General features: G+C 38.6%; 1 protein-coding gene across 1 annotated transcript in view; it reads right to left on the bottom strand.

Annotated features, from left to right (window-relative positions):
• Window positions 1–23265, bottom strand: part of FAM168B (family with sequence similarity 168 member B) — a 27576-nt gene continuing 4311 nt past the window's right edge. The window contains exons 3-7 of the mRNA XM_006016006.3: window positions 20290–20373; window positions 12171–12313; window positions 8825–9002; window positions 6614–6739; window positions 1–5143 (exon numbers count right to left, since the gene is read on the bottom strand). Of these exons, the coding sequence (XP_006016068.1) occupies window positions 6627–6739; window positions 8825–9002; window positions 12171–12313; window positions 20290–20373 (518 nt within the window). The 3' untranslated portion in view covers window positions 1–5143; window positions 6614–6626. The remainder of the gene's footprint in view (window positions 5144–6613; window positions 6740–8824; window positions 9003–12170; window positions 12314–20289; window positions 20374–23265) is intronic.

Below are 23265 nucleotides of genomic sequence, written 5' to 3'. Positions count from 1 at the left end.
TAAGCAACACAAGTCAATCTTTATTGAAAACTGAAGTATTAATACATAACAATTCTTGTTACAATAAACGTGCTTTTAAGAATTTAAATCTGAGCTCATCTACTCATTGGATTGCATAAAAAATAAAAAAAGTATGAATTTACACATAATTGAACTGGCTCAGGATGGAATCTCCACTCCTTTGTGTTGATGCAATAGTTCAATGTAGAAGTGAGTGATGCTTTAAAACTTATTCTGGAAGACAACATTGACCTAAACTTAAAAAAGTACCAATATAACTGCTTGTAAGACAGTTTGAAAAAAAGTCATAAAAAAGGAAACCTGTGCCTATTTCATAACAAACATGAGCACTATTACTGGGGCCTCTTGTACTTCTGTTGCATGCACTCATTTTTTTTCAGATCTTAGACATGAGGGCAGCCAATAATAGCATCACAATAAAAAACCCACTAACAAATCCATTCTACTTAAAACAAGTCTGTACAGCAGCCAGCTAAAAAAAAGCTTTCCCAGTTCGCCTGCTAAGTGCCCAAAAGTCACACCAGTTTGGAAAAGTTACTGTCATGTTTTTTTTATTTTGGAGTTTTAGAGGTTAACAACTGTTTAGAATATTTGATATTACAAGTGGACCCTCAAAATTGTGGTTTTCAGATATTTCCAAGTGTACATTCTCCTCAGCATCACTCCTCCTCCCTGCAACCCACTTCCCTACCACCCCCAACTTCTTTCAGGACACACAGATGAAGACAGCCTGCTGGAAAGCCACTAGAGAAGATCTCTAAATAGATCTAAAAAAGTCAGAACAAAGCATGACGGTAAAAAAACAATCCTGACTTTACTGCAATGTTTTCTTTATAAACATTGCCCTTCAGCATGTGCAACTGTTTCTACAGGAGGCTTAGAGCTGCTAAATGCACAAGATTAGAAAAGTGATTCTTTAGGCGGAAATATTTAGACAAGTTTAATTCTCCCTTGCATTTTCTAACAGGCTGCCATGAAAAGAATGCAGTTCAAAATGGGGATTACTGAATTAATTTTGACCTTCCACAAATTATCCTATAGCGACACCTGCTGGAGAAGATCTGTCTATTCTCTACTAGGAACTGTGCAAACTACTTTCTGATCAATTGCAAATTACAATCCAATTAACAATCCCAGCACCTGTTCTCTCTTCCCAAAAGTTGTAAATGATGCATCATTATTATTGTGTTCCAATAAAGGGAAGGTTTCTCTCACATGGTATTTTCCAACCCCCCTTAGTGGACTTAAACCTACAATGGTCTTAAAAGGCTGCTGCACTAATCTACCCAGAAAAAGAGTAATATGTTTAAAAACCAGACTAATGGCATATAATACTGTGTTCAAGCCCTGGGGAGCTATTCCAAATTAAAAATTAGAATCTTTCTTAGATACTGTAAGTGGCCCATCTTCCATGCAGAAGCCAGATTGCTTTGTAAAGACTCGATGTAGAGTACCCTGGTATACAAAAATCTGTACCATGAACTATAGTCTAACAACACTAAGACATGGTGGTACTTATAGGGCTTTTCAGTAGGTGAGACCACAGTAGGAAGGACTACAGCAGATGGCAAATTACAAAATGTGTGTGTTCTCTCATTTCACTTAAGCACTAAACTTGCATAGTACACTCAAAAAGAAGCTGCCATGAACAGCATTCCTCTGTCTCCTAGAAATGTCAACTGGAGATGTTTGGTTCAAGCAAGTTTATGAACAATATTGAAGATACTGGAACAGTTTTAGATTTCCTTCCTTGTGTTCATTAGTGAACATCACACCACTGACTAGAGCTATGAGTTTCTGGTGCCAATTATTAGCCTTTTTCAAGAACATAACTATTTTGCTGCTACTCTCTCTAAGAGACTTAAGTCAGACATTACTGACCTAGGGAACAAATCTCAGCCTAAACAATACTTTGTTTAAATGAAACACTTGAAATTAGAACCAAAATGCATCTTGGACTTCTCTTATGTTATTGCTGAAATAGTTATTTATCTTCAGTTCCAGGTTTAAAAGTTTTTTTTCGTTTTTTTTTAAATCTATTATATAAAGCTGCCATAAAAGTTTTTAGAGAAGATTGATTTGAAATGTTCTCTACTGCACTAGACACCCAGTATTTTTTGAAGAGCTCCAGTGCAAAACATATACTGTGTACATGTGTATATATTTGTACAGGAATTCTAAATAGGGAATGTAGTATAAAAAGCAGGAGAGAATGTTTCTTAAGACCCTCGCTGTGTAAACTCCTATTAAACAACATATGATTTTATCCCAGTTTTATATCCATGCTTTCTACTTTTTGCAACAAAATACCATTAAGATAGTTGTATATACATCCCCCACCCAAACACACTGTGCTTTTGGTTACTCCCCTAATCAAACTACCGGAGACATGCTCCTACCTCCCATTAGTTACAGCAATCACATCTGGAAGGTACGGTACCTTTTGCAAGAAAAAGGTAATTTCCCCCCTTGTAGATGAATCCCATAATGCAACTTAGAAAAAAGTGCTCAAGTAAGTGAGACTGCCTAAATGTTATGGAATAGTATTACTGGGAGACAGATTCCAAGAAAACATTTAGGAAGTTAGAGCAAATATATAGGACATTATATTCTTTCCTTAACTATTAATCTATTAATGCAGCATTCATGAAAAGTTCTCTCCTATGGTTTCAAAGCTTTACTTTATTGGGTAACAAGACAGGAGACAGCAAAGCTTAAAACTTGTACTTTATAGCTTCTCCCCAAGACAGCATCATTTCACACCTCACAACTCCTTTTTCATAAAAAAACATACTAAAAAGACAACAACAACAACAAAAAGTCTCACTCTAAACTAGCTAAACGGGATAAACTGCCTGTATTAATGTTCACTACAGTCTCTGGAACACCTGACGAGTCAATGCTGCAACCCTACGACACAAATGGAATTGTAATAACAGACTTGAACAAAGCAGTACAGATTCAAATGGTTTGTTTGGGGTAAATCTCTGCTCCATACATAAATATATGGAAATCCTCAAGCTGAAATAAGTGCTCATAAGTACATTTAAAAAAGTATTTCTAGTCAACACCATAGTTATGTTAAAGGCATTGGAAATAAGTGTGTGTGGGTCATCTGTTTACAGTGATCCATGCAAAATAATTCTAAAATTTATAAAATAAAACATGGTAGTAAAAGAGTGCTTATTGTAAAAAATAAAGTTACCAAAGGCTCTAACCTCTAATGGGTTTTCAGGTGTGTACACATCCCACCAGGGACAAGTACTGGAATGGCAGCGTTAAAATCAGCACTGATGCTACCTTGAAGTAGCTGCCAAATCTGTATAAGGAGCAGAACACCCCAAAACAAAGCACGAGTAGATATACAATTTAAAAAAAAATCACTTCTGGATGGAAAATTAAACTACAAACACTACAGTCTGACATACCTCTGTGTAAACTCTTAAAAGGGAACAACATTTTATAACCATTTACTGCATAATTTATTGCAGGCAGAATGTATCCTCTCTCCTTCCCCACCCCCGCAAAAAAAAAACACTGCATCTTACTAAGACCATAAATCAGGCAGGTTTAAGAAAAACCTTGATTTTTGTGTGCAATATTCAAATTTATAAATTTAAAATCCTTTCCCATAATGATTTTGGTATATAAATGGGTTCCAAGGCTAGCCCTTTATCCCCATAGCATTTGCTTTGAGGTATTTTAAAAATTGAAGTTGCAAGCAAAGATACTGGAAATGACTCATTGTGATGAAAACACTAATCTGCAGTCCGTCTTAATTTACGTGCTTTCCAAGTGCAATTTAGGAAGTTAAAAAAAAGGGAAAAAAAAAGAAAATCCCAACTGTTACATCAAATATGCTATAACGAATGAATGGCTCCTACTTCGATCACAAATATGTTAGAGGATAAAATCCCCCACAACTTTTGAAATCTCTGCATTCTGATAGCCCTGCTACACTACATCCATAATCCGCACTGCAAATAATATGAGCTAATAAGGACATTGTTAAAATTGTTTGTTCCCCTTTAATATGCTTAACAAACGCACAAAGTTCTCTCTTCAGGATAACAATGTAATTGAACTCCTCCTGTTGGTTGTAGAAACAACTAGAATCTCTTAAATATCTGAAAAGCAAGCTGGTTCAACTGCACATGTGGTTTTTCAATGGACTAGAACATTCTTAGGAAAAACACCTAAAGACAAATAAAATTGGATTTTATTAGTTTGTGTGGCAAGTCTCATTCTGATGAATGCTCTGTCGTATGGAAGGTGGTGATGGTTTCTAACTAGATCACTTTTATTCAGGAGGTGCAATTCATTATAGAGATGTTACCTCCCTTCCTCAAGGAAGGCTACTGTATTTGATTTTCCTTTAGGTAGCCACACATTTATCAATTAATTCTGATCCTTAAAAATGTCTGCATAACACTGAATCCCTATAACGGAAATGGAAAGGTACACGGTAAACTAATTCTGTGCAGGATTTCTGCAGCTTGTCAGACTCATTTTCCAGTCATTCCAATTTGTACTAGTTGAATTTAATTGGAAATGAATATATCACTTAAATTAAAAAAAACCGCGCTCCTTTGAACTGGCAATTCTATCAACCCAAAAAGGTTGAAACACTTATCTAATGTATATAATGGCATTCTATAAAGAAATTCACTTTCACGATTCTACCTTGAAGACCCTGCATATATTACAACAGTGCATTAGTGATACAAGTTGTAAAATACTTTTCGGTTCCTTTGGATTTTGCATATGATGGTTTTTGCATCAGTCACCGCAGGTAGATTGAACAAGCTTTGTTTCTTGTGGGTTTTTTTAAACATGCATTCAACTAGATATGGATCAGAATAAATTTATGCTCCCTTTTTATCATTATAATTAGCTAAAAAAATTGCAAGACAGTCCACAAAACAAGATTTGCTTTAAGACTAACTGCTGGAGTTCCAAGATGTAAGATATGCAGCACTGGAAAATCTTCAGTGATCAGGAATTAGTAGTGTTTAGCAAAGTGTTGAAAGCATTCAGAAGAAAGTCCTGGTTGGAGGCATGAGGGCTTCAGCACCAACTTTTAAACCTCAATTACTTGATTGCATATCTCCCATCTTCAAACCTATAGTCAGAGAAACAGAAAAAAAGAGGCAAGGAAAATATTTAACTATGGTTGACTAAAGCTTGATAACTGCATGCTTTGCAACTGCCTTCAAGCCCCACTTACTTTAAAAAACAAAGTATTATCTAATAATACTCTGCAGCATTCATGCTGTAAACCCACTAACTATATTCCAGTCTGTGGCAATGACAGCAATTTCCTGTAGTAGTTTTCCAAGGTAGAAAAGAGGCTCTTTTTTTTTTCTTTTCAATATACAGACGGACTCTTTTCTACCATGGCAAACTACTACAGTAAAGTCTCCATCACATACCTGGGGCTATTTTTGCCCCTCGTTTGCCCTCCCCCCACAACTTCACTACCTTTTGTTTTCCTAATTTCCATCTATTTACATGTTCTCTGCCATCCTGTCACACTTTCAGCTTCTTTCATTCCTTGGAGATCTCAGAACAACAGCAGTCTCCCTTTGCCTGAAGAAGGGTGATTGTGCCTGAAAGTTGCAAAGAACTTTTTTCCAACTACTCAGCTGGTCTAGTAAGAAATATCACATCTACCCAAAGAACTGGGCCTGCTTAAAGAAACTGATCCTTTTGGGTTTACATGCACCTACTAGGGGTATGTGAAACTTACCACATCCGATTTGGATTCAGCCTGAATCAGGCACAGTGATTTGATTAGTTGATTCGGATCACTGCACCCAACTGGATTCAGTCAAATCCAAATCTGAAGATTCGATGCCGATTCAGAGAATCAGCGATTCGGCCATAGACACAGCTTTGAATGTTTTTTCTACCTGCCTCGAGGTACCAGGTGCAGCTCGTGAATGCTGCGATGCTGGGGCGCATGGAGCATCCCACAGGAGCATGGGGGAGCCCCCTGCATGCTCGGTGGCAAACCTGGTGCTGCCTGGAGGACCCGGAGGCTTCAGATCTGCTGCCGAGCACGCTGGGCCCCCCGCGCTCCTGTTGGACGCTCCATCTGCCCCAACATCACAGAATTCCCAAGCCGCCTGGTATCTTGAGGTATGTAGAAAAAACATTTAAGGCTGTGTCTATGTCCGAATCGTCGAATCTTTCCAAATCTCCCCGAATTGATTTGGAGTGTTTTGATTCGATTCGGAGAGATTAAAGGGTCTCCTGATTTGATTCAGATTCGGCCACCAAAATTGGGCCAAATCAAATCAGCAACCAAAGCTCTGCACAGCCCTAGCAGGTACCAGGGGCACAAATAACTGGAATCAAAGCAAATATTCATCCTCTAATGATACAGACAATGAAGAAGTCTCACCAGAAAGTTCTTCCTCTCCTGCACAGCTACTATAAACAAACAATATTTCAGAAATAATCTGTTCCTAGTATTCACTCAATTAACATATTGGGAATTTCTCTCCTGTGAACTCTCCTGGAAGAGGTACACTGTCATACAGCCATTTACAAGCAGGTTGCCGTTTCAGCATGAACATTGGTAACTTACACTGCCAGGATGATCACCACTGTGGGGGCACATAGCTATAGGTTGGTGTTCCTGGAGCCCGATATGTGGGCATAGTAACTGGATGAGGAGCAACTGGAGTTGGGGAATGAGTGGTCAACAAAGTACCTAGGAAACAAAGAACATTTTTATATTTAATATTTTTCAGAAATTCACCTTTCAGCACTTGTAAACTGTTGTTTCAAAATATAAAATTGAGTCTTGCTCATCTTCTGATGCAGTAAGAAACTGCACTTCAACGCTTGTGAAATTGTACCGTGGCAGTTTCAATTCAATCAATTTTCCTTCAAATGTTTATGGAACAGGGTCACTTTGATATTTTGTTCAATGCAAGTGCAGGTATTTAACTTCCTCAGAAAAAAACTCACAAAAATCCTGCTTACAGAACGCATTATGCTGTGAAAAATGCTTTTCCTCACAACAGGCTCTGTTATAGGAATACCTGAAGCTAAAGAAATTTCATTTTGATAAAGCAGAATAATTTAGTTCCTGTCTGAAAAAAAATGCCAGTGGGTTTTTACAGACTGAAGAATTGTAAAAGGAAACAGACTGATTGGAGTCTCAGGATCCTACTTATTTCCCCTCAAGAGCACTTTATACAGGAAGTTAAGAATGTTTGTCTGTTACAGCTTATCCCACACACAAAAGCTGGAAAAACACACAGAAGCAATGTGTGTCTACAAAACAGTGGTGGTCTTGAAAACAAAAACCTTTCACTGAGGGCTGTGGCGTGCCCAGTCTTAGATGGCTACCATCTAGAGTTCAACAATCCAAAAGACAATAAATGCAATAAAATAATTAATTTACTTTTATCAACACACCTGAAATCTGAGTTACAAAAGAGTAGGTTTGGTTAAAAACAGGTTCCTTGCGCCATCCAGACCCGCTGCACATAACAATCACGCTCAAAATTTCAGGCAGAAGCATCAGACACACACATAAGAAATAGAAGTCTAATTCTAGAACAGCTGTGGCCTTGAAATGATACCAGCTTGTGCAGGATTAGCAAAGTTGCTTAAATTCTAACTAGCTTAGCACTAGGGCTGTGTGAAGCTTCAGTCCCCGATTTGATTCGGTGGAGATTTGGCAGCCAAATCTCTGAATCCGAATTGAATCAGAGGACCCTTTAATCTCTCCGAATCAAATCGGAACCCTCTGGCAATTCAGACATAGAGACAGCTTTAAATGTTTTTCCTACATACCTCCAGGTACCAGGTGGCTCATGAACACTGCAATGCTGGGGCACATGGAGTGTCCCACACAAAAGCAGGTGGCTCCCCAGTGTGCTCGGCAGCAGACCCGGAAGTGGACCAGAAGCACTTCTGGTCCACTTCCAGTTCGTTGCTGAACACGTGGAGGGCCCCCCTGCACTCCTGTGGGACTCTCCATGCGCCCCAGCATTGCAGCATTCACAAGCCACGCTGGTACCTTGAGGTATGTAGAAAAAACATTTAAAGCTGTCATTATGTCCGAATTGCTGATTCTCTGAATCAGCATCGAACTTTGGATTCGGCCAAATTGAATCAGGGACAGCGATCCAAATCAACAAATTGAATCACTGTCCCCGATTCAGGCCGAATCCAAATCCAAATTGAACAGGGCCCGCTTCACACACCCCTACTTAGCACTGAAGTGGACTGGGCAGTGTAATATGTGTGCATTAGGAAACAGTATTCCCTAGGTCTTGGTTGTACAATTCACACTGTCCTTCAATGATGTTAGTAAATACAAGTCATGGTGGGACATGGGTGGCCCCAACTGTGACAGTCAACCAATCATTCTGGCCATGTATACTTGCATTATGTACAGGTCCTAAAATTGTTCTTCTCGGGTGCAGAATAGGAGGTTCCTACTACAAAAATTCTCTATTCAGTTAACTGAACAACTCAACTGGAAACAGTTTTACTTTAAAATTCCTAAGCACCAAATGATTATGCCATCACGGTAGTCTCTTGGACAGAAGCGCAACTGGAACATCAAATCAGCTTTCCTTTTCAATACATTCCTATATTCTAGGTTGCTTACCTGACCCATCCTAGAATACTCAGACTGAGTCAGAATAGATTACAATTCACATGCTACTACACAAACGTCCCAAATTAATAGATACTGTGAAATATTAGTGCCTATATACATTTTGGCCATATAATGCATGTGTACCATAAAGTGTGTAAGGAATACAAATCCAAGTACCTGCTGACATTGCCATAGTAGTCCCAGCCACCATTCCCATAGTCACACCATTTCCTCTTGGTGGTGGAATTGGAGCAGGGTACATGGTTGCTGGCATGCCATTAGGCTGCACAACTGTGGTGTGATGGATTACGTGGGGTGGTGCTGCATATAAAGGCTGTGTGTAGTAAGTGCCTTGCTGTTGGAAAAGAACAGTAAATTTAGAATATTTTCACCACTAAAACCATTTCAAAGGTTGATACATCTGGGTTTTCTTTTTCAGAAATAAATTTCTTTAAAAAAACTATTTTTCTTTTTTCAAATCAGCCTTTTCATTTTAATTATTTAAAATATTATGTTGTTTTTTAAAATTAAATGCAATATAAAACATATTAAAGCCTTCAATATTTTAAGAAATTATCATTTTAAACATATAATATACTGAATGCATGAGCCTTCCATAAACTGAGTTAGTCTGCTTGTTTATCAGTGTGAAAAGAACCAGGATAAAAAAAAAAAATCATTTAATTTCTGAGATCAAACTTCATTAATGACAATGGGCATGTCTACACGCGATGCTACATCATGGCTGTGACGCGTTACAGTGACCATGTGTCAACATGTGACCAGTAGCTATGTTGCTGTAGCAGCTCACTCCCTCATTACAGTGCTCCACTAAAGTAAAGTAGTAGCTAAAAATAACAATGTGCCCAGTGTACAGAACAGTAGCAACATCGCTGTATAGGCATATGTAGACAAGCCCAATAAGTCACAGACTGTATTAAGGATTTAACCCTACGGAGAAGCCAGGGGCTGTGTGCAAGAGATCAGCAAAGTCATCACAGGTGTTAGGCTCCAGTCTCTGATTTAGGAAACCATCACATCTCTCTTCAAGTCTTACAGGACACCCACTTATGTAAACACGACTCCTATTTTGTAGCTTTTCCCTCTGAGAGCTCCAATTGGCTCAGGTCTAAAATTTACATACAAGTTTATGTACCCAAAATAAATTTAAGATAATTTTTAAAAAACTAAACAAAACAAAATGACATATTCCATCCAACCTTTTTTTTTGGCAGGTGTGCCACAAATTAGCCCCAAACTGAGTGCCACTCTGATTCCCTTTACTTATCTCCTTTATGCTTTCTCCTGGGTCTACCACATGCTAAAACAGAGGCTGCCCACAGCACTTGTGGCATGCATGCCACAGGTTGGCTACCTGTGCTATATGCTGTTTTGCACATTTGATTCCAGTTAACATTCTAAAGAAGCTGCTTGAAATAAATCATGTGGAAAGAGTTAATTATCATAATCAATGCATTATTCACCCTGTTGACACATCAAAATGTAAAATAAAAATCTATAAAATATTAAATTATCTAACTGCTTAATTATCTAACTGCTTAAATGAATATAATTCAGTAGCAAAAAGATGTCCCAAACCTAGTATATTTAGTTGTAAATCTACATGTTTTAAAATGGTCACATCATCCAGAGAAAATGCACTTTTCTTTAGAAAATAACCAAATTAGACAAGTCATATAAAAATCACCTTGATTTAAAACAATCCACCTTGAGGTCATGATTCAAGATGTTCAGGAAAGCAAAGTGAGGAAAGCCTGATTCTGTTCTCAGATTGGTTTTATACACATGTACTTAACTCTCATGGAAAAAAAAGCAATGGGTTATTTAGGAAACAGGAATGATTATGTGGGACTAGAAAGAAAAGACTAAAAAGGAGCACTTTTAATAGAGAACTGAAAGCTTCAGAAGTGCTGCACAGAAAATCATCTTCTACCCAACTGAGAACTGATAACCCAATGGCTTAAAATGTTGCATCCAGAATTAAGCTAGCTACTCTAGGCATGACAATTTGCATCAGTTACCTCCTGTCACCCAAGTCCTATAGTTGTGCCAGTTTTGCTTTTAGGGTTCTGCAGTAATGCTTTCCAGCGATACTGGAAGGTCTCTAGCAAAGTGAGGGCCCATAATCCACCCTGCTGAAGACAGCTATTTGTATCTCCTTCCCTGATCAGCTAAGCAGAACTGGTTGCAAGATGGTTAGAAGACCACATATTTTCTATTAAGGCCTAAAATTCTGCTTCCCCAAATCTCTGCAAGCAAGTTTATTCAGAATTACAATATTCTTCACCCTGGTTAAAGGCCAGACGACTTTTTTGTGTGTGTAATTGTCCTTTTCCATCTAGCTCCATCACATGACCTCATTTACATTACTGTTACCTAGGGCATGACTAGACATACATTTGAAGCACTCCAAATCCCAAATTTGGTGCCATGAAGATGTGCAGCTATCCCCTGAACCTTGTAGGGCACTTCAAAATGACCAAGGCATGCAGCAGCACTCTCTCCAGCCACGGGCTAGAGAACAGGAATCCCTGCATGCCTCTGGGCCAGAGGACAGCAGAGCACTCTCCATTTGCCGGGAGGAACACTGGGATGCCATAAGACCTTATTTGGATGACCATTTTTGTAGTGCTTCTTCAACAGTGCACACCTATACCCTTGCTATTTGAAGCATTTCAGTTACCTTTGAAGCACACCAAACAGCACATCTGTCCATTGCTCCACATAAGGACATAGAGGTGCACAACAGCCAAAATGATCTTTAAAAAGCTCAGTGACATCATACTGCTGGACAACGAGGGAAGTGCTCTGCATAAGAACACTAGTTTGATATATGGAAAAGCAGAAGGACAGTACAGCATGGAGACTAAGACAGAAAGACCCTGCTATTGTTGTAGTGCTACAAAAAAGTGCATAAAGGAGCAGCAGCCACTGCAACCCTCTTATGGCAGTGTTTTGAAATAAGGGTCATAAACTTAAAAAGAGTGCCCTTATTTTAAAAAAAAAAAAAGGTGACTGATGTTTGGTTTCTTTGGCAACACCTAGACTGCTGTAATTACCGCCTAAGAGATCTGGATACTTTGGCACTTAGTACCTTTGCAAGTTTTAACACTAGGTCACCTTGATGTTAGCCTGATTTTCAAAAGCATTTAGTACTTGAGTGTGTATGACCTTGAAAGGGCCCCAGGACTTTTGAAAAATAAAGGTCATGCATTTAGATTTCTAAAGCTGACCATAGAAATGTACTTTTAGGCACCCATTTTAAAACCCAGAACTTTTGGTATATGTGTAAGAAGCAATCTATAACACAATTTAAATCCTGAACAGGGAGTTTATTTTTTGCATATGCTTGAGATTCTTTATTTAAAAACTCATTACAAGTTAAAAATATAATTTTCCCCCAGCATGGAGATTAATGCAATACTTACTATATAACCGTTTATAATGGAGGCTGAAAGCAAACTACTACTAGAACTGGAAGAAGATGTATGCACTTTCTTACCTGTGCATATGGATTCTGCTGTGGATAGGCACTTCGAACCGGATACACAGCAGTCTGGTAGGGATTGGGTGATGAAGAGTAAGGGGGCACTGCACCGCTGGTAGGTGAACAAGATACTTTATATGGTGTGCCTGGTGTGTAACCTGCAACAAAAGCAAGTCTGTATTAGAAAGCCATGTGAAAGACAATGAGCATTAGAGTACTGTTTAATAATATTAAATTCTACTACTGCCAAACTTTCATCCTTAATTTTCGTGTTTGATCTGAGAATTCAATAAATTACCATCAATGACTGCAAACAAATCCAGCCAGAGTTGCTGCCACCACCAGGCTTGGGCCCAGAGTAAGCACATGCTCCATGCTCTAGACTAGAATGGGGCCAATCTGGAGCAAGAGTAAGCTAGGAAAGGCAGGCAGCAGCTATGGCTCCATCCCTTATCTCAGGTTGAGGCCAAAGCCGCAGCAACTGCTTGTCCTCCACCATCGCCTTGTACTTTAATCCAAAACTAAGGTTTTCCATCCCCACCCAGCGCATGTTATATTGGGAAAGAACCTCATCTTGGATTTGAGTAAATATGGTATGTTTTCTTCAGAATGAAAATAGTTTCATCCACCCACTTCCTACCCCACCCCACTTTCAAACTGACTAACAGATCTGTTTCAGCTATTTTAGTTATAATACTGACAAAACACTTGGTTCTACCAGACTAAACTAGGTATGTCTGACCTATTCAGAATCTTTTGGCAAACATTAAAATGCTAATAAGTTCCCAGTCTGCCTCAGTAAGTGTTACAGTCAACAATCCTTTTGTAAAGGAACTTCAGTGGCAGCCGGAACAGGAGAACTACCCTACTCTTTGGATAAGGACCAATGAAAAGGTCAGGAAGATTTCTCAGGCAGCCTGGAAGTAAGATGAATGCAGTAACATTCTCCACTATATTCTCCACTTAAGCTACATGTGATCATAATTGTTTGCTAAAATTTTCAGACTTGGCTAAAGTAAATACTGAAAACCAAGTTCTCAAACTCAAGGAGTAAAGAAAGATAAAAGGGCAAACGTTTTGAGAATGCTTAAAATGACTGACTACATTTTAAGAAGTGACGTAGCACTTATGCCCATCTCTGATTTTCAGCACACCTTGATGCAATAAGTTAGTACATCTGCATAAGTTCTGAGGAATTTTTAAAGAGATGTTGATAGAAGAGAAGAGAGAACATTATTTTTCAGAATGTTCTTGGTGAATCTTGAAGTGCACAAAAGTGAGTTTCCTCACAGGTTAGGAATTGCAGTAACTGAAACTTCTTATCTTAACTGATACCTGCATTAGCAAAGGACAGATGGATCTTTAATTCCTCTGAACCTAGTCACTGAAAGCATTTGCCCGATGAAAATAGACACTCAGAACAATGGAGCCAATGACCAAGACAAGCAGAAATAGCAGCAAAAAGAAGCACCATAACTGCTGCAGAATACTATACACCAGCCATTGAAATAATAACAATCCTTAGTTGGAAGGAGACGGAATATGAATACCTTCGATCAGCAATGCACATCACTGCCAGCAGAAGGCAGGGCCTATTGACTGTGCTGTACTGCTCTGAGGAGACTGTCAAAGAGACCTAGGCCCCTTGAGATACACACACTCAGATACCTTATGTTAAGATGAGGTCAAAGTCACTTTCTAACCCAAGGGTCATCAGATGGGTCCTATGAACTTAATTTACAGTGATCTATGTTCAACTCCACGGGAACCACGAGATAGTGCTAGAACCCACCCCCCCAATCATTTTCTTGTAAACTGTAGTATAAGAGTAAGTCCATTGGTTATAATGGCCCCATACGAATACTCAGAAGCACCCTGTTATGATCTGCAAATCCCCTAATAATGTTAATGACTTAGTTCAGTCTGCTAGGGAGAAGTCCATGTTTGGCAGCATTTTAACTAAGGGCAAATACTGAAAAACATTAGTATACTAATTCACAAGGAATTGGCCACTGTCATCCTCATGAGCAAAATGATATATATTTTAAGACAGAGCAGTAAAATACACACACAAGAAAGATCACTTGACTTTAAGTACTGATCTATAAATGTGAAAAAAAAAATTGTTGTTACAGGCAACCCCCACTTAGCGCTTTAAATTGGTTCCTGAAAACCTGAGCGTTAAGCAGAACCAAGCATTAAGCAAAACCAGCTTTCACTTTTTACTTTCTAAAGCCACCAAAAGCACCAGAATCAGGGCTGCCGGGATTAGTGTCAGTTCTAGCGCCAGCTGTACGATGCCCGTAAGTGTTATAACAAAACTTGCTGAGTGCTAAATGGAATCAGGTATCAATGAGCGCTATAGCAAAAGGCATTAAGCAAAACAGCATTAAGTGGGGGTTGCCTGTACTTTTACTTGGAATATACAATTAATCCTTTGACAATGCATTTCATCCATAATCCTATAAGGTGGTCTAAACTAGTTATCATTAGGATCCTAAAACTCTTTTACTATAAGTATCAGATTAAATTTAGATACATAGCTACCCTCCCACTAACTCTCCACCTCAAAAAGAATCATTTGTGGAAAGAGAAACAACACAAACACCTCCCCTCCCAAAAAACAGTCTTGAGGCATTAACTCACTAAGATACTAAGTACATTTTTATCAGTCATGTTTTTCCCTTGAACTTTATGACTTTGCTATTCTAAGTTATTTGAATATACAGAGTCACCATCTTTAATTACCTCTGAATTGGCTCCAAGTAGCAGTATTCAAAAGCTAAATTATTTGCATAAATCTTGCTTGTTCTTTTGGAATCAGGTGACCCTTTTTTAATGATGCCCTACACTTAAACAGGGAGATGCTGATGGAAGCACACAGATCTAAACAATGACTTGTTTTAGTCACTGAGGGCCAAAAAGTTGTGTATCATTATAAAAAGGCACCTCTGGTTTGTTCAAAACTGATTTTAAATTTTTTTTTAAATGAAAATTTAATTCTAGTTCACATTGTCCTGAAAATGAATAGTAGATATTTAAAAAAAACAAATAAAACTTGTTGGTACATTCCTTCTGATAACACCAACTGCCTCTGACCAGATTGAATGACTACCACAGAGCTGCAGAAAGTTGAAATTAATGTTGTGAGTGCCTAAAATAATAAAATAAGTTAGCATGTACCCAGAAAAGAGTGCACTGGGGAAATACTGTCCATTTCTAGCATATGGAGTTATTTAAAGGTTAAAAATATTCTAATATTATAAAAGCCTAAGTCTGTCTGTCTGTAATGCTTTATTTGCAGCCTGATTGGCTGACGGAAACAGCCAATCAGAGTGCTCCAAGCACAGGGGAGCGCCACTATGATTCCGAAGTCACACCGAAGACCGGAGAGAGGGTGGGGGAGCCAAGGCCAGTGCTGCTGCCCGCGGCCCCCCCAACCCGCTCCCTGCAAGCAGTGCTGAGGACTGGACAGGGGGTGAGGGAGCTGGGGCCAGCAGCACTGGCCTCGGTTCCCCCACCCCACTTCCTGCAAGCGGCAGAACAGCGGCAGCATAGGGCGTTACCCGTCGTCTTGACAGGCAATTGGCTAGTATATGTGTGTATATATATGTTAGGCTGGCAGAAAAATATGGGATATGGATAATTTCTGCTGAAATGCAGCCAAACCCCCGGGGACATTCAATATATTCAAAGAGACTTACCACACACTATGCTTTCCGATTAACATTTGCTATTCCAAAATGTACATGCAAACTTTAAGTAATGCCATGAAGTCTTCTTTTCCCATCCCTGTCCAGACAAGTGCACACATGCAGTCTGCAGTGCCTCAGAGCTGTTTGACGCACCGCAAACACAACCATTCGCTGCACTGTAAAATTTGCAGCATGGCGCCAGTATTTTGACACTGGGAGACGCGCAGGTCCCTGCTACACAAGCCCCAAACGCATGCCACTGCATGTGTGTGTTTGTCTGGACATGCCCTCAGAGAGCAAATGCCTGCCTCATTCAAATCTATTATGTTTTTAGAGCACAGCAGTTTAGAACAGATAGCTTTAAAAAGTTACATCTGCACACACAACGCAGGAAGGGTATGGTCCAATCTCATAGCAGATCTGGATTTAGGAAATGCTGATTATGAAAAAACAAAGTATTGTATCAAGAGAATAAGTAATGTACCTTTTAATTGAGAAATGTTTCAGGTTAGAAATCCCAGCTGCCCAAACCAATTTGTCTTAATTATAAACATTTGGGCACTTTGAACTCCTATGATGGTGTTAGTGTTAAGTAAAACTGAAAAAAACCGTACACTTAAAACATAGCAAACGAAGACATGGTTCCACCTAATTTTAACACTTCCCCGAAATGAAAGGAATTCCTTTACCACAGAATGTATTACAAATGATCAAATTCTAAATTTCTGATCTAATCTTACATTCAACTCCTCAAGAAAGCTGTCAGAAGAACAGGTCAATTTTAAAGTTATGAAATGTGAACAAAGTGAAGTGCTCTGAATTAACACACAAAACAAATGAACACCAAACATTTTTATTTTAGTCTATTCATCACAAGCAATTTATTTTAAGGGTATAATTTTGTTACTACTGAAAATCAAAACCAACAGAAACAGACTCTTAAACCATCATTTGCACGCCACAAGCACTTCCAAGCCAATCCCAGCTTTCTGAGGAGAGCTATGGATTCACATTTTTTCCTCCCGGCTTTCAACTGCAGCTTAAAGAGAGGAGCCTTGCATAACAGCAGTCAACAAGGCCCCCCATAAAGATGCTGCAACAGGTTCTGAGGCTGTAACTAGTCAGCTGAAGCTAACTCCAGGTAAGAACAAGTTACAAGTGCTTTTCAGTACAGTGCTAAGAATTTTGATGATATGGGTGATGGATTTTCTGCCTTCAGTGGTACAAGACAGCACTGTGCCATAACACTGGAAACAGTGTAACACTGTAAGTTTGTGATGAACAACAGACAATTAAGCTTCTAATGCAGTTCTCTCTAGAGGCCCCAGCAAATACTGTTGCAGGCACCTCTCTTACAGCTCCAGTTGACAGCAAAGGAAGAAGTTGTAAAGTGCCACCTGAGTCTGTAGTATCTATCCACAGAAAATTTCTAAGTACAGGTTACTGACCTAGGACTGTTCCATCAATTTAGCTATGCTGATTTTCATTCAGGGGTTAGTATAACAGTTCTGTTTTGTACCATACAGACATACCCTGAAGCACCTACCAGCAGCATTCATCTAGAGTTCTCGCATCTCAAGCCAAAGTCTACCCTGCACGAGGTGGTGTCCACTGGCTCCCATGCCCTATCCAATGGCCTGCAATTCGGAATAACAAACCAGTCCACTTGAACACCCACAGGCTTAGAGGCCTGGACCTCACTGTAGACTATGACAAAATGAGATGACTTAGCAAAATTGAGGGGTTTTTGTAATATCCATCCTCTCTTATCTCAACTCAAAATCAAATCACCCAAAAGCAGAAACCAGAATTTACTTTTCCTGCTATGCCTTTATATAGTAAATTGGAGCAGGGACCCAAGATCTGCCAAGCAAAGCATTTTGCAGATCTTTATATATTTCAGAAATGTATATATTTCCACAGGAAGCAACTATTCTATAGAAGTTTAAAAGGCTGGGCAGATAGGTAAGAGTTTAGATGGTTTACTCCCCTTCACCTCAACCAATGCCATCATTCCCTTCCTCTAAGAATCAAGTCCGAGTCAAGTTGATGATTCACTTGAACCCACAGCCCTGGAAATAAGCAAGCTTTAAGGCATTATCTGTATCAACTCTCACTACATTGGCACGCGGCATCTGTAGGAGTGGTCTCCCCTGATTTCTTAAGAATAAAGGACCTGCCATTATGCAAGCTTAAAATGATCAACTTGTGAGTTGGTACTTACTCTGGGTTCTAAGACTATGACTGTCAGTATTCTGACAACTTCTAGGGCCAGCACTGGCTAATAAAATTCAACCTTTGATGCCTTCCTTGCAGATGTAACCAGATTCTTTACATGACAACTGGAACAAACTATTCCCCAGTACGAATTTTCCACTAATCATGATGGTATGTGGACATCCAAAAGCTAAATTTGGATACATGCATGCATATTTTTAATGCACTTCAAGTGGAGGAGCTCTAGGAGGTTCATGAAAAAAAAATCTTAAGACAGACCAAAAGGTACTGTTAAACACGACATAAGCAAGAACCAAGTATTAATACTACACACTGCTTGCTTCCCAGGACCAGAGAACTACTGTCCCAGTGCCTAGGCCAGCAGTTTAAAAAATGCCAGGTCTTACTTCAACGCCAGTGGAATAACACATTAGCCAATTTACTAGGTTCTGCATACAATTCATTTCTTCCCATCCTGCAGGAAATTTTTCAGTCATTTTTTGTATGTTGCACTCATTACTAGATACATTTTCTCCAGATAAGTTGCATAGTAGTTGGCCAAATGGATAAACAGTTTCTATGGGTGCACTGATAAAGATTTCTTGGCCGATACCAATAACCGATTATTAATAAACCATACTGGCTGATGCCAATCCAATAACCGATATTTAGTAATAATGCATGGCATTTTAAACTACTACACAAACCTTTTTTCTTTGTTTTACATTTATAATACACACATGAACAAGCTTTAGTTCAAGCACCCCCACCACTATTTCTAAGCGCTGGGACACTGATACAGGAGATGCAGCAGCACTAATTAGAGTGGCTCTTGGAGCACATGTAAAACTGCCCATGCCAGCTGCAGCAGGTGGGGTTAGCCTAGCACTGCCTGCAACTGGCTATGCAAGCCCTTCAGCCCCTGCTCTTTTGCATAATGACCTTGAACCCCAGCCTAGGTACAGCTGCCTGAGCCTGCCCAGCAGGGCTGAGGGGGAAAGTATAAACTTTCCTGGCTGCTCACGATTGGGTGGTCTCTACAGCAGGCATCCCTGTGCTTCAAAACGGCAGTAGGGGCACTTTAACTGAAGCTTGAACAAGCTTTAAAGCACCCCCACAACCATTTTAAAGTGTGGGATGCTGAATACATGCGATACTGCAGGTGCTTTAATTAAAGGGGCTCTCGAAGCCATTAAATGCCTCCCCCACAGAGCACATGTAAAGATATCCTTCTAGATCAGTTCAGAGGCATGACCTTGTGTAGGCAGAAAGCAGGGTAGATTTGCACCCAATAGACTAATGGCTAACTAGGTCTCTCTTTTGTAGGTATCCTAATTTGTCAGACACTATGAAACAATATATTATCTTACGAGTAGAGAGAAGCAGTTAGCCATGTCTGAGGTTAGGCAGAAGGCAGAGCTGGGTGGCACCTTACAGACTAACTTATTTGGAAATGCATGAACTTCGGTAGGCTAAGGCCTACTTTGCACAATCCTAGTTTTCCAAGATGCTTTGTTTTGGTTCTTTGGACCCTTCTGCATCCATTCTTTCCTCCCAACTTCCAATCCTTCCCCTTGCCTATACCCCAGCTAAGCTATATGCAGATGTAGCTGCTGAACACAGCTCCTTCCCCATGACCAAGTAGAAAAAGAACTGTATAACTGTCCAGATTTGTAACCACTACGGGACAGTATTTATGTGCACTGGACAATTTCTATGTGCAGGATCAGGACATGATCAAGACAGGGAGGCAGCAACTTAATTTTAGGAGGTTAAAGGTCTGAGGTAGTGAAAAGGGTATATTGCAGAATCCCTTCAAAAACCTTCATCACAAACCTGGAAATAAAGGGTGAGATGCAAAAAGGATAACAACAAATTTGCATAACAAAAGGAATGCACCAAAAATTTCTGAAAGGATTTTAACTACCAGTCTAGCCTCAAAACCTCCCCTAAGAAGTGATGATTTTCTCTCTCATGTATAGGGAAGAAGAGCACGTGGAGGAATGGGGAACGGGGGGGCACAGAGGATGTTGAGGTGGATCATGCCTCCAAAGCAAGCAAACAAAACCAATTTAAGTAATTTAGTTTGTCAATTTTCTAAGCTACTTTCAAGTGAAAGAACACTGCTATACATTTTAAACTACAGAATTCCCCTGCATTCCCAATTTCAAACCCTTTTGAAGCGGTGAGTGTTTTAAAGCAATAGATATTTTATTTCATACCTGTTTGGAAGGTAGGATTTGCTCCAGGATACATATTAGGTGAATAGGCAGGAGCAGCCGCTGCATAGCCCATTGGGAAGCCAGCTAAGAGATAAAAAGAACAATCCAAGATTAGGAAGATAATGGAGCCACCTGCTTTGATCTCAAAGAATGCTGCCCTTTACACTTGTACCAAAGACCTGTGAAATCAGATAGAATTGATCCTAATTGGTAACTGCCATGGCTCCACAAGGGATGCCACCAAATCTGAGATAGAATACTTGTTGAGGGGACCAGCTAAGAAGCTGATGGCCCTGTTCTCCCTCTTAAGTGAAAGCCCAAATTAAACATGTTCCTGCAATTTGCGGTCTGTTTGTAAACTCTGACTAAACATCTACAAGAACACCAATCACACAATGAAGTACATACAAATGCTGAATTACCTTTTTATCATGTAGTAAATGCTGCAGAATGACTGGATTCGTTTCCCAAAATAGCCAGAAAAAACAAACTAATAACCAAACCAATTCACCCCACAATTTTAACCCACCATCCCTATTTCTTTGCCTTCAGATGTTGGTTAAACTCTTATATAGCATCAAAACACAGCAGTAATACTCAGCAATTTAGTGAGACAATGGCAAAATGCTATCCTGACCCTTTTACACCAGAACACAAGTACCACAAGTAAAGAAACATGAAATATTGGCTCCAGCTGTTAAGGTAATAACAGTATGGAGTGATTTAATTGCCCATGGGTTACATGTTTAACAAGTTATTTCACTGACTTCATGTGTTAGTGAAAAATAGAAAGCTATATAGCTTGATGGCTTTATCCTTCCATACACAAGCATTACTTGAGTTAATTGTTTGGAAAACAGGGATCCTATTGTTTCTCATAATGCAAGAGTACCAGGTGAAAGACTGGTACTACTAAAAGACTCACAGACATACAAGTGACAAGTTCTCTGGGGAAAAAAAAAAGACAACACAGGCATTTTTGTTAGACTTTAAATTGCTGGAAGCTTCAATTATATTATTATTAAAATAAATTCCTTTGCTATTGCTCTTTTCTAAACAATAAAGATTGTAAATGCTTTGGAACCAGAAGTATACATTTACCTACATTTTATAAAGCACTCAAGAAATATTTGGTATTCTATACATTTATAAAATAAGTTGATGGACATGAGGCCTTATGCCAAGCATTATTAAAAATTGTACAAATATATAAGTCAGGGATATAGAAAAGGCAGCTGTTGTATTTGCTAGAATGAGTTTTTGATATTCTAAGTTACAGTTACTTACAAAGTTAACTAGATGAAAATGAAATACTTTAGGTCAATCTGATATCTTATGTGAAATGGTTAGGCTATCTACAATATTATTTAGGCTGTATAAGCCTTTCAGTTCTCTTATTTCATAGGTTTTAGTTCCTGAGTAATAATTTCAGCTCCATGGGAACAAGATGCTCCAGGAGCAAGTTATATATGAGAAATGTAAAACAAACATGAAATAAAGTTCAATAACTTCTCCACACAAAACGTGTCCTTCTGAACAAAGCATCTGAATTTTGATGGCTCATTTTAGGTAGGCGGGTCTACAGTAAAAAGCATCTCAATGGTTCTGGTTCCACATTTTCTCCAGACAAGATGTGCCTTCCATCAATCACTTGAAATTATTTCTAAACATGAGAAAACACTACAACAAAAATAAATCGGTAATTTTGAATGAAGAATCTATGAGAAAATGTCACGATTGAGCAATTTTATCTGACATGACACCTAATTAGTCCAGCATTTACTTAACAGAGTGTGAACAAAAAGAAAAGTACAAAACAACCGGAACTAATTTGACACTATAATTTAAATCACCAGTGTCAATATGCCACCTTAAGGCAATACAAACATATACACCAGTAATTTATTTTAAGCTATTTTATCTAATCAATTACATTCAGTTAAACACAAAATGAACGATCTAGCCAAAATACAGAGATACCCTGCTCATGGGGGAGAATGCTAAATATGACTCACATTTAATATGCATTCAGACTCTCAAAAAATAATTTCAGATATGTAGTCAAAGCCTTTAGAGGAAATGGAAAAAGAATATGCCTTCTAAAGAATAATCAATTTATTAAATTCAATAGTTAACTTGTGAAGCTAGGATGCTATGCTTTTTAATTTGCAGATTGTGAAGAACCTAACAAAAATGCACAAGTTTTTTCAAATGGAAATAGGACAGATGGAACAGATTTGAAGAATTTAAAAATATTTAAAAACAAACGTATTTAAACTGAGAGTTTTAGACTACCTGTGTTAAGGTCTAACGTTACTATTATCTGCTTATACATTATATAAAATCCTATTTGGCAACTGTCAATCCACTAACAACATTTAATTTTTCCTTTGTTTCATCAATGTTCTAAAAGTAAAAACATTTTGAAAAAAAAAGTCTCCATGCAGATTTCAAGTAGTTTTAAATAACTAATAAACGCAACTTTAAAATACTGGTTTTGTTCATATTACTTGAGTAACCATTACTGCAACTTAATAAATCTGGTTAACCAGCATTATCAGAAGCATGTAATTCACTGTTTTTATACATAATAAAAAGAAAGCCTGGAAACTTTCTAAATGTATTATGTTCAAATGCTTTAAATGGGTAAAAATATAGTGTAGCCTCCTGGTTAACAAAACGCACAATCAAATTTAGCGTGAAGCCTATCTCCAATTACAAATCAGTGTTTTGATCATTATACAAATTAACTAGAATGAACTTTTGTTTTAGAAAAACAGTACAAATCAAAAGCAGGATTTAAATAAATTAATTTGAATCTACAATTTGAATCTTGATTTAAATAAATCAAGGTTTCCTGCTTGTTAAACTCAATCCATTCTCAAAGAAAAGCCAACTCTGTGTAAAACTGCTACTCCTCATTATAATGTTAATGTAGTTTATAGAACAACCAATAAACTAGTTATGGCAGAGAAC

This window comes from Alligator sinensis, unplaced genomic scaffold (genome assembly GCF_000455745.1).
Source record: "Alligator sinensis unplaced genomic scaffold, ASM45574v1 scaffold237_1, whole genome shotgun sequence".
NCBI lineage: Eukaryota > Metazoa > Chordata > Crocodylia > Alligatoridae > Alligator > Alligator sinensis.
Note: the sequence above shows the minus strand (reverse complement) of the source record. Positions and strands in the feature narration are given on the sequence as shown.